At 59.4% G+C, this 12,051-nt stretch overlaps 1 protein-coding gene across 1 annotated transcript; it reads right to left on the reverse strand.

Moving 5' to 3' along the window:
* Nucleotides 1-1,801: 1,801 nt before the first annotated feature.
* ABO (ABO blood group (transferase A, alpha 1-3-N-acetylgalactosaminyltransferase; transferase B, alpha 1-3-galactosyltransferase)) lies at nucleotides 1,802-11,350 on the reverse strand. The gene is given in 7 exon segments (NM_001284436.1): nucleotides 1,802-2,492; nucleotides 3,863-3,997; nucleotides 4,759-4,794; nucleotides 6,095-6,139; nucleotides 7,714-7,770; nucleotides 8,366-8,435; nucleotides 11,323-11,350. Coding segments are annotated over 7 exon segments (1,062 nt in total).
* Between the last annotated feature and the right edge of the window lie 701 nt (nucleotides 11,351-12,051).

The following is a 12,051-nucleotide window of genomic DNA, read 5'->3' on the forward strand; positions in this document are numbered from 1 at the left end:
TGTTAACATAGTGGTCAGCTGTTGATCGAGGGGATTTCCTTAAACATCTGGACCCCCCCACATCGAGGAAAACAAGTCCTGGTTGTGGCACACGGGGAAGAGGGCTCTGGGTGTGTGAAAGGTTACAGCCTTGGCACCTGACAGGCCGTTTCCAACTCTGCCCTGGCCATCACTTCCTGCTTACAGAGTCTGATGATCATCAGAGGGGAGAGCCTAGGGCCTTCTCAGGTCTGCCCTGAGCATGCACCTAGGCAGGCATGCAAGTGTCCCAGGGGCTCAGGAATAAGGCCCTTCTTCCCTAAAGCTCCTCCTCAGCAGCCTTTCTTCCAGTTATTCTGCTCGGTTTATATTTGCCCCAACTGTCACCCACTGCTCTAGGCAGCAGAGACTCGCATATGCCTTTAAATGTTCTGGACAGTGAATGCCCTCCAGTAGCCACCTCACCACTGGAAGGTTTGGTGGCAAGCAAGAAGCCACGGATGACTCCAAGGGTCTGGACTTGGCGCTTCCCTCTCCTGAGTTGGGGATGCCTGCGGGAGGAGCAGGTGGTCAGAGGGTGGGGGGAGGAGGTACCTGAGGTGCACAGGTGGGAGGGAGGTGGGGCCCGGGCCCTCAGGTGGGTGTGTCTGGCATCTGGACTGAACAGGTCTCCAAAGCTGCAGAGTTGCTGGGATCACCGAGGCCCTGGGGACATTGCCCTGGGGCTCTTAGGGCAGAGGAGGAAGGTGATGGGGCCCCAAGGGGACTAAGCAGGAGAGAGCCACTCCCTTGGGGGAAAGTGGGTCAGGTCCAGGCTCACAGGGACAAAACTGGAAGCCTTGTGCTCCATGGAACAAGCCAGGCCCTAAAGGTCTGATACTAGAGGACCCCAATCCCGAAGGATGGAGAGCAATCCAACTCATAGAAGTGGCAGGAGCTGCTGGCTGTCAGGGCTGGGGCTGGGGGCTAGAGGGTGAGTGTCTCTTGGGCAGAGGTTAAGGTTGAGATGATGAAAAAGTTGTGGCCACAGAAGGAGGCGACTGGTGCTGGACAGTGCACCTGTACTTATGGCCACTGAATTGTACACTTAAGCACACTCAACTGTGTTGGCTGGGTGTCTGCTCCCCCCACCATGCAGAAGAGGTAAGTCAGGAGACCGGGGCTGTCGCTAGTCCCTGGACGGCCCAGGGACATGATCCTGTCTCAGTTCTCGTCCTCATGCTCTGCCCCCTGTTAGGAGATGGAGCTCATAGTAGGCACTCAGTAGTACATGCTGGCTATGCAGTGCACGCGCACGTCCCGGAGAGAGTGCACAAGTGCAAACCGACTGTGGCCACTGAGGAATCCCAACGGGGCCATGTCCAGACTGAGTGGGTGCCCACATTTCCCAAACACCGGCGCAGAACTATCCATTTAAAACAAAGGCAGGAGCTGGAAATACTGCAGAGGGCTCCACGCTCCTCCAGGCCATGCTAGCAGCCCACCAAGGCCTCTGGCGGGTTTGGGGTCTGAGAGGTGGCTCCAAGCACCCCTGACCCTGAAACCCCGTGGCTGGGGCCTGGCACAGGTACTGGGAGGGAAGACCTGGCTGCCCCTTGCCCCACCAGGCTGGGTCTGCTTAGAACCAGGGAGAAAACCTTTTCCCTCAATTGCTCTTTTTAAAATTGGTTGCTCGGCATTGATACAGGAAAACCACCAAGAGGAAACTGGAGCCGATCCCGGCTGCAGATGGCGCAGCTGATGAACATGGACTGACCACAGAGAGGGACCTGTGCCAGGCGGCCTCAGTGTGTGGGGATGGCCGGGGGCCTGGACTTGCCCCTCAGGAGCCCCGGATGTCCAGGTGACCCTTGGGCACAGCCACGAATCTCAGCTTCTTCATGACGGGGGGCCAGCCCAGCTTCTGTCGGTCCCACAGGTACTCTGGGGACAGCACCTTGGTGGGCTTGTGGTCCAGCAGGTACCTGTTCAGGTGGCTCTCATCGTGCCACACGGCCTCGAGCCCGTTGGCCTGGTCCACCACCATCGCCTGGTGACAAGCTGTGGTCAGCTGGAGAACCTCGACCACCGACCCCCCGAAAAAGCCCCCTGCATAGTAAAAGTCACCCTCGTCTCTCGGAATGTAGGCCTGGGACTGCGGCCGGCGCTCGTAGGTGAAGGCCTCGCGGGCCGCCCCGTAGAAACCGGGGTGCAGGGTGCCGAAGCGGGGGGACAGGATCTCCACGCCCACGTGATCGCAGAACTTCATGTCCACATCCATGCACACCAGGTAGTCCACCTCACGGAGGAAGCGCTGCTGTGAGAAGTTGCTGATCATCTCCATGCGGTGCATGGACACCTCCTGCCAGCTCAGGGCGCCGGGAACCTTGAGGACCTCCACCCTGCGGCCCTCCCTGAGGGGCACGTGGGGCACATCGGCCGGCCGGTCGGTGAAGACGTAGTAGGTGACCCTGTGTCCCACCATGAAGTACTTCTCTGCCGTCTGCAGGAACAGCTCCAGGAAGACCATGTATCTGCAGGGCGGGAGGACGGTCACTGCCAGGGGCCAGGAGCCGTGGACGTGGGGACCTTCTTCAACCCTGGGCTGCTTTAAAGCAACAGCTCCTCTCCTGGCCTGTCCTGAGCGATCTGCCACCAGGGCCTCCCTGATTCTACTCCCAGAGATGGGGTCATCGGCACCTCACAAAGGGGAGCCTGAGGCTTAGGAGGCTGGACACACCACCGCCCCACACTCAGCCTCCTGGAGCCAGGAACACCTCCAACCCTGGTGCTCAGCTCCCGGGCAGACCCTGAAGGTGCCCTCCCTGGCCAACCACCCTGCCCATCCTGTCCCCACCTGCCATGAGCTCCTTGGGGCACAGCCTTCCTTTCTATGCCCCACGGATGGGGTGGGACAGCAGGGCCACCTGTCCCACGCTGCTCTGAGTGGGCTTTCTCCAGCCCACAAACTATCTCCACCCCTGAGGTCCTCCCTGGAAGCCTACTGGGCATCTTGTTGACAAGGCCCCCAGTAAACCACTGGTGTGCCTTGGAGCAGTCACCCTTGGACTCTCCCAGATCGGGGACTCAGATCCAGCACACGGGTAGGGAAGGCAAAGAGGACCCTTGGAATAAGAGGGGGCTTGCTTGGGCCTCAGCCTTGGATCCCAGGGTGTAAGCATCTGGGTCCAGCCCCAAGAGGTTGGAAGCCTTGTCCAACAGCCTCCCACAGGTGGGCCCCCTTAGAGGGGGCAATCTGCTCCCCACTGTAGGGACACCAGCTCCCCCATCCTCAGGCAAGGGCGCTGAGCCTTCCTGAGGCTCAGAGACACCAAGCCACCCAGCATGTTCACCGATCCCCTGACCCTGATGTCCCAGGCCTCGCTGGTCGGCTCCCTCTCGGGCTCTGGGTCTGGCACTGAGCGCTGGGCCTGGCCTGGCTGTCCCCCTCAGGATCCTCATCTTACAAATGACACACAGGAGGAGCCAGCTCTACAGGCGATGCCTTTGTCGCAATCCAGGAGGCACGCGTGTTTCCCCCCTTCCACTTCTCAGGGTGGGCGAGGGCTTCCCGGTGGTCAGGATGTAGGGGTGCTCTGCCCCTGGGCTTAGCAGGGGAGCGGCCTGGGGTCAGTGCTGTGTCTGCCCTGAGGGGGGCAGTGGGCTGGAGGTGCTGTCCTCAGTGATGGGCAGCCTCCTGAGAGGGAGCCAGATGGTGTCCACTCACTGGGGGCCCGAGAGCCCAGGACAACTGCTGAATGCAGGCACTTTAGCATTAATCCCTGGGATGGGCTGGGGGGCAGGGGTCCCCACCCACCCTGTGTGAAACATACACATGCCTCATGTCCCCTCACAAAGGGGACATGTGAGATGTCTCATGTCTCACGTAAGATGGTAACCTTACTTTCTGATAGCAAACACGGTGAGTCCGATGGTGGCGTTCCAGAGCCGGAACTGCTCGTTCAGGACATCAGTGTTGAAGGTCCCTTCCCAGACAACGGGCGCCAGCCACGGGGTCAGGACCAACACATCGCTCCTGCTGCACCACAGAGATCCACACGGCAACATGTGAGCCGGTGGGGAGGGAGGTGACACTGCCAGGGCCCCGGGGCTTACCACCCTAGCTGGGCCCTCCCTGGCCCCAACTCCATCCCTCCAGGGACTCCCAGGCCTGACCCTCCTTCCAGAAGGACTTCACACTTCCAAGGAGCCCCTGAGATGCAGATCCACACTCAACCTTGTGCATGTCACGTGCAGCTCTTACCACACATCGGAGCCCCCTGGGCCTCAGGGTGGGAACTGGGATTCACCAGCAAGGAGAGGGGGCCTCCCCGGGGAGGGAACAAGGAAGCACCCCTCACAAGTTCCCCAGTGGGCAAGACACACAGTAGGAAATGCAGGCTACAGAGGAGAAAGGATGGAGAAGAGTGTGTGGGCTCCATGCTCAGATCTCAGAAGGACAGGGAGGAACAGAACCAGGCCAAGCAAGCACCAGCTGAGCTCTCAGTGAAACTGCCCTTCCCTGTCTACCTCAAATTTCACTAAGTTTGGGGATGCAGGGAGGGAGGGGCAGGGGGAAGTGGGGATAGGAAGGGAGGGGAGTGTGGGGGGGGGGGAGGAGGGGAGGACAGGGGAGCAGAGGGAGAAGGAAAGAGGAAGGGGAAGGAGGAGGAAGGGAGGGAAGGGAGAGGGAGGGAGGGAGGCAGTAGTGGAGAGGGAGGGGGATGGGCAGAAGGAGGGGAGTAGAGGGGGGGAGGGAGGGGAGGGGCTGGAAGGGGAAGTTTCAATAGATTTACTTACCAGGGTGTTAGCACCTTGGGCTGTCCATAAACCATCCTGAAAAAAACACCCTGCGATGTGAGTTTGCAAGAAGCTGGCAGGCTGTGCCCAGTCCCTGGGGCTGGGGAGTCGCTGCAGGTGACAGAGCTTCTGGGTCCTTCCAGGAGGACCCACCCCACCAGCTGCACTGGGGCTGCTGCATGATCTTCTCCAACACAGTCCCAGGGCCTGGAGGGGGGCTGAGCCTCTGTGACTCAGCTTCCCCTCAGGTGAGTGGCCTCCCTCATGATTTAAAGGACAGCCCTCAGGGGCGGTGCTCTAATTCACAGTGGTGGAAAGGGCTGGAAGTGGCCACTGTCCCCGGCATTTCACCCAAGGAAAGGGCCTGGTCAGGGGCACCGCAGTCAGACCCACAAGGTCCCCCGGGGCCTGCCCCTGCCTGGCTGCTCCCAGGCAGGGTGATGCCACAGCTCTGAAGCTCCTGGAACCCAGGCTTCTGTCTGCAAATGCAGAGGGAGGTGGGCCTCACTGGGTGTCTCAGGCCCCACCCCATAGTGCCCTGCGCTCCGGGGAACATGCGCCCTACGACCCTGTCCCAGCAGAAGGATCCTGAAGCCCCAGGAGCAAAGAGCCAGCGGGCATCGGCCAGGGTGCATGCTGCCTGTGCCCGCCTCCTGGGTGGCATCCCAGGGTAGGGCATCTGCCTGGAAAAGGCAGGAGACAGCAGCAGCGACCCCTGATGAGCCTGCAGACAGAAGCCAGGTGCAATAGGACAAAGCCTAGGATTCCACTTGCACAGGGAGCCGGAGGCAGCAGTGGAAGACGGGCACCAGCGCTGGGAGGGGTGGGGGTTAGTGTTTCCCAGCCACAGGGTCCCCTTTGGGAAGTGGAGACAGAGACAGACCTGGGGATGGGTGCACCACACAGTGAAGGCCCCCTGCCCTGAGTTGTACACCTAACGATGCTGGAGATGGTAACCTTTAGGGTGCAGGTATTTGGCACGATTAAGAATTGGAGGAAAAGAAAACTCGGGCACCACCAGCCAGGTTGCCTGACCTTCCAGATCTCGACTCCTTTAAAGACCCGTTTCCCAGGAACCCCCTGAGTCCAGAGGAGCCAGGCCAGTTGGCGACCCTCACTGAGAACCACATGCTGGGCAGTGGGTCCAAACAGAAGCACCAGGTCCACCCAGATCTTTCTGAGGCTGCAGGAGGAAGGGCAAGTTCGCCCTGGGGCTCAGGAAGAAAGGCTGTCCCTGTATGAGGCCCAGGAGGAAAGGGAGCCATCCAGGCAGCTCCCCTGTGCCCTGGGCTGGCGGGCAGAGATAAGAGGCAGAGGTACCGGGAAGACGTCCTACCTGGAAGGTTCCACGGCCTGCAGGCCATCCAGTTCCCCCCTCTTGCTGTGAATGAGAACACACAAGAGGGCTTTAGCAGGAGGGTTCAGGGCACAAGGTCAGGGATCCTGCCTCGGGTCCTGGAGAAGGGACAGTGGTGGCCTGGAGAGTGAAGACGGAGTCTGTCTGAGACTTGCTACAATAGCCGTCACTGTGGGCAATGGGCCTGGAGCTGGCCCGTGTCCCTGCACGTCCCAAAAGGGGACTTCAGACACAGTGGTGGCAAGTTTGCCCTCCGCTCAGCCACAGCCCCTGTGCTCTCCACATGCTCCGGAGCTGACACCAAGCAGCTGGTGGTTTCAAACCGTGTCTGTATCCTGAGGCCACTGCCCTTGGGAAGGGGTCCGTCCCCAGCTCTGCACACAGCGGGCCTTGGTCTCGGGGTTCTAACTAATCTAGTGCCACCAGCTGGTGCCATGGGTCTTCTGAAACCATGCCGTCCAGGGCTACACACCTCTGTCTGTCCTGGAGACACTGATCCTGAGCCTCTGAACTCGCTGAGAAGGGGGGCCGAGGGGATGCCCAAGTAGTGTCTCAGGCCAGAGCCAGCAGCGACCCCACAAATGGGAGGAGGCCGTCAACGGCTCGGCCCAGCCTCCATATGTCTACACTCTCAGGACAGACCGGGGCCTGAATGCCCAGCTGGGGCCAGTCAACCCCAGGATCCGGTGAGATGTGGGGTAAGTGACTGTGATGATTCATACTGCAAACCAGGGGGTGTTTCTCAGCAGCAGGTGCCTGATCCAAGGGGAACAAGCCAGACATGAAGCAAAAGGAGAGAAGAGGAGTCCTGGCAGAGGGCACAGCACGGGCAGAGGCTTGCAATCAGGCCTATGGGGCACGTGCAGGATGAGCACAGACCCCTGTGCTCACAGACCTCAGAACACAGAGAAAGGGGCCGTGGGAGGAGAGGTGAGGCCGGAGAGGACAGGCAGGCAGAAAGCAGACCACAGAGGGGCTTATTGATTATGTTCTGGAAAGATCACTCTGGCTATCAGAGGAGAATGGGTTCTGTGGAGTGGGGGATGGGAGACAGCATGGAAGCTGCTGGAAAGATGAGAGGCCCTCACAGAGAGTGGGGCTGGGAGTGCAGAGAGAAGCATGTGAACAGAAAAGTACCTAGAGGCAGGACTGGCAGGCTTGTTGTGAGCAGGGTAGGGGTGAGGAGGAAGAGGCAGGTATGATCCCCAGGCTTCCACCTTGGGCTGGGGGAGTTGAGGCCATTCACTAAATCAGGGACTTGAGAGCAGGAGTGGCAGGAGCAGGGGGTCACTGGTGGGACACACAGGTGACTCCAGAGGCAGGAGATGGGAGGTCAGAAGAGAGGTTGAGGCTGAAGCTGGACAGGTGGGGGTCAGTCCTGCCCACATAGGGGTCAGTGCTGCCCAGATGACCTGACAAGGCCATGGAAGTGGCCTGGCTGCTCTGGGCAGAGCAGAGGGGAACGGGGGTGAGGCCCAGGTCACCGATGCATCAGCCCAGGTGCAGAGTGAGCCCGTGAAGCAGCCATGTCTGCCACCCAGCACACAGCCCATCCCCAAGGCTGTCAGGCACTGGGACCCTGCCTTCACCCGACTTACCCTACCCCTGCTTGCCTGCTCCCTAGCATCGAGTTTCCCAGGATCCGGAAACCAGTGCTGTGGAAAGAGCCACCAAAGTCACTGTTGAGGAGGGTCACCTGGGCTGGCTGTCCATCCATCCCTGGGAAAACAGGAGCTGGAGCCCATATGGGGAGCTCAGAGCTCCCTGGCACTGCTGCAGGGGCTTGGGCGGGGCCAGGAACAATTTTCCCCAAAGCACGGGTGACACATCACAACCTGTGAGGTGGCAGGAGGGCCGTCATTGTGGACATTGCTCGCATCTGAGCTCCTTCCTACGGCAGCCAGAGTGGGTCCCTGTGTGTGGACAGCACAGCCCTGAGGCTGCCCCAGGGAGCAAATCCTGGCCGTGTCCCCAACCCCCAGGAGGGCAGCCATGGGCCTTTGCTCCTACTTCTAGAATCTTCTCTATCTGGAAGCTAATAGCACAGCTCCCCTGCTGGCCATCCCTACTCCCCAGCCACGTGACTCCCAGTCGGGGCAGGGGGGAGACAGCTCACTGGCAAGGCAGGGTTCAGTGGGAGGGTGTGTGTGGAGGGGCAGCGTATCATGCCTGTCGTTATGGCGATGGTGCTGGGGTGGGGGCTGCTGCTGGTGCTGTCTGGAAGGTCTGGATGGGGTGCATGTTTCTTACCCAGAAAGGACCAAGAAGAGCGTTACTAGGAGGAAGGTCACCGTGTGAAGTGAGCAGCATTTTGTTTTCCCTGGAAAACAGCAGTGGGACCCCAATCACTCCTTCCTGCTCCTCCCATCCTGCCCACATCCCTCAAGTGTGATTCAGATCAGCTCCCCTGGTGGCTGCCTCCCCTCTGCAGGTGGTTTGATCATTCCACTAACTTCTGGAAGACTGCATCGGAGACTGGCTTCTCTCTCATTCACAGAGAGGGAAGTGGGTGGTTCCTCCCAGCACATCACCCAGGGGTCCCCTTGGATCCCAGAGCTATGCAGGCCGCTCTAGGTAGGGCCTCTTTCCACCAAGCACCTCCTTTCCTCGGAGTCTGAAATGAGCACGAGATGAATGCTGAAGATACGACAAACACAAACCTGCACACACCTAACAACCTAGCCCCAAAACACACGAGGCAAACACAGACACGATGGGAGGGAGAAATGCTCCATTCGACAATTGTAGTTGGAGATTTCAAAATCCTGCTCCACCACCAACAGTGGATGGATATTTAGACAAGCCCAGGTACAGAAGGCTTGGGCCACACAGCAAACCAATGAGACCTGACAGCACCGAACAACACCCGGCCCCCAACAGCAAAATGCACACTATCCTCAGGGGAACACGAAACATTCTGCAAGATGCACCCAGAGCTGGGTCACAAAACAAGCTGGGATACCTTTAAGAGGATTGTTCTCACACAAGCATGCACTCTGACCACAGCAGGCCGGCCAGAGATTAGAAGGGCAATGACAAAGGCACCTTGGGAATCCCACAAACATGCACAAATGAAACAGACTGCCCCTAAATAACCCACGGGGCAAGGAGGAAAAGCGAAAGACATTCTGAAGCTGAAGGAAAAGGAAAGCACAGTGTGCCCACATTCATGGGATGGAGCCAAAGCCACTTTTCGAGGGAAATGGATAGCTGTAAATGCCTAGCATAGAGAAGAAAAGTCCCAGCTCCATGCTTAGGTTTTGACCCTAAGGAACTACAAGAAACAGAAAGGGGAGAAAACAATGATACTGAACCCTAGTTCTTTGCAAAGAGCAAAGACAAAGTTGTAGCTGACTGGCAAAATTTGGGGGATGGGGACAGAGCGGGTTGGGGGACACACAAATGACTATAAAATTAGGAAGGGAAGAGGAGGCACCGACACCAGGATATTACTGAGAATATAAGCGTTTTAAGGGAACACTATTAACTACTGCTTGCTGACAACTGAGACAGCTTGGATAAGATAAGATGCACACATCCTTGAAAGACACAAACTAGAAAACTTTAATTTTTCAAAAAGATTTTATTTATCTGAGAGAGAGAGAGAGAAAGAGAGAAAGAACAGGAACAGGCAGAGCAACAGAGGCAGAGGGAGAAGCAGACTCCCCACTGAGTAGGGAGCCCAGTGAGGGGCTCGATCCCAGGATCCCAAGATCATGACCTGACCCAAAGGCAGACACTTCACCACCAGAGCCCCCCATGCATCCCTGGACTACACCTTTGTGACATTCGGTCAAGCAGAGATTTCTTACCTATGACAACAAAAGTACAAACAATTAAGAAAAAAACTACGTGGAGTTCATCACAATTAAAACTTGTGCATTCAAAACACCATGAAGAAAGTGAAAAGACAAGCCATAGGGGAGAAAAAATATTTGCAAATCATATATCTGATAAAGACCAGGTATCCCCGATTAAAGAACTCTTAATACTCAACAAAGGAGACAAATACTCCAATTTCTTAAAAGACAAACATTTTTTTTACTAACCTTTCACCAAAGACACCCAAATGACTAATAAGCACACGGAAAGGTGTTCAATGTCATTAGCCATCAGCTGAAGCAAATCAGAACCTTGGGGAGACACCATGATCTCTCCCCAGGTTTGGCTGGAACAAGTGCTGGTGAGGATGCGGAGAACGGGGAGCCCTCTACACTGCAGGCAGGGGCGTCAGGTGGCAAAACCACTTTGGAAGACAATTGGGCAGTTTCTGAAAATGTGAAACACATGTTTACCTTATGAACCAGCCAGGCCACCGCTAGGTGTCCCCCCAGAGAGCCATGAACACCTACGCCCCCACAAAGACTTGTAGGCAATATTCAGTGCAGTGTGGTTCCCAGAACTACAGAGTGGAACCAACCACAATGTCCATCCACTGAAGAGTGGGGAAACACACCATGGAGCGGCCCCCAGCGGAAGGCCCCAGCAGGAAATCAGATAAAACACTGACCAACAGGCTCCAGCGTGGATGACCCTTGAAAACATTTACTTAAAGGGAAAGGAGCTCCAGGCAAGAGATCTTATAAGACTCCGACTCTATGGAAGTCCAGAAAAGGGAAAGCTACAGAGAGATGGTGGTTGCCTGGGGTGGACAGGAACAGAGAGGGGTGGCAGGTGGGCCCCAGGGGATTCTGGGGCAAGTGCCAAAGTCTCTGACACACCTCTGCAAGCTGATGAAAGACCTTTGAGGGGCACACTTAGAAAAGGTGACTGTCGCGGTCTGTAGGTGGTACTGAACTAAGCTGCTGAAGACGTGGTGGCCCGGGGCGCAGACACAGACTGTCCTGGAGTTAGAGTCCCCGGTGCTGCGGGCCACTCCCCGCCCCCGCCCCCGGGGCCACAGCCCCTGGGAGCACCCCCTCCCGCCGCGCCTACCTTCCGGCTGCCCCCCCAACCCAGTGCAGGGAGAGGCCGCAGCGGGGCAGGGGGGCGCGCGCCAACCCCGAGGCCGCGGGCGTGTCCTCTAGGTCCCCGCCCTCCGCGGGACCAGACCACCGACCCCGGGGGACGCCGGCCGGCCTGCTGGGTCCCAGCTCCAGGGGGGCAGGAGGCTCCCGCCGCGTGGCGGCCCGGGGCTGGCGGCGCCCTGCGGGCCCTATAGGGCTCCCCTGTGGCCCCTCCCGCCAGGGCCCGGGACCGCCACGCACCCGCCTGCGCCCGCCGCATCCCGGCCATGGCCCCGCGTCCCACCGCGGCCTGCCCTGCGCGTCCCCTGGGCGCTGCCGACGCGCCACCCCCTCCGCGACCTTCCCGCGCGGCCGCCCGGCTTCCCGGGGGCGGGCTGGGCTGCTCCTCCCCTCGAGCCCCGACCGCGCCAGGGGAGCGAGGAGCGGGGGCCCTGGGGGGCGATCTCGGGTCGGGCCCCCCGAGGACCCTGGCCGGGTGGGCGCCAGCTGACCCAGACCTACACCAGCCGGGCGCCCCGCGCCCCCCGCCCCCCCCCCCCCCGCCCGCTCGGCCTTGGCCCCGCCCCCCGCCCCGCCCCCGAGCACCGGCCCAGGACCCCTCTGGGCCCTCTAACCTTCTGGACAGAAGGGGCCTGGGCAGACCTGACCCCTGCCCCGCGGAGCGCGCCCCCCCCCCCGGCGACCCCGCCCAACGTCCGGTTTCCATGCCCCCCAGGACCACCCCGACCCCGGGGCCCCTTAGCGTCCACGGATGCTGGCTGAGCGCCCCTCAGTGCCACCCAAGCTGCGCCCCAGGAAGGCTCACCAGGACCCCGTGTCCCCATCACGGGGGCTGGAAGGGCCATCCTGAGGGTGGGCGGGTCACCACGATAGGACACTGGTCTCCAGCTAGTCCGAGCCGGGTGCTGTTCTAGAGGCTTCTTTCTAGTGTCCTTCCCTCACCCCAAACATGTCCTGGTGCCCTCCTGA

Source organism: Canis lupus, chromosome 9 (genome assembly GCF_011100685.1).
Source record: "Canis lupus familiaris isolate Mischka breed German Shepherd chromosome 9, alternate assembly UU_Cfam_GSD_1.0, whole genome shotgun sequence".
Lineage (NCBI taxonomy): Eukaryota > Metazoa > Chordata > Mammalia > Carnivora > Canidae > Canis > Canis lupus.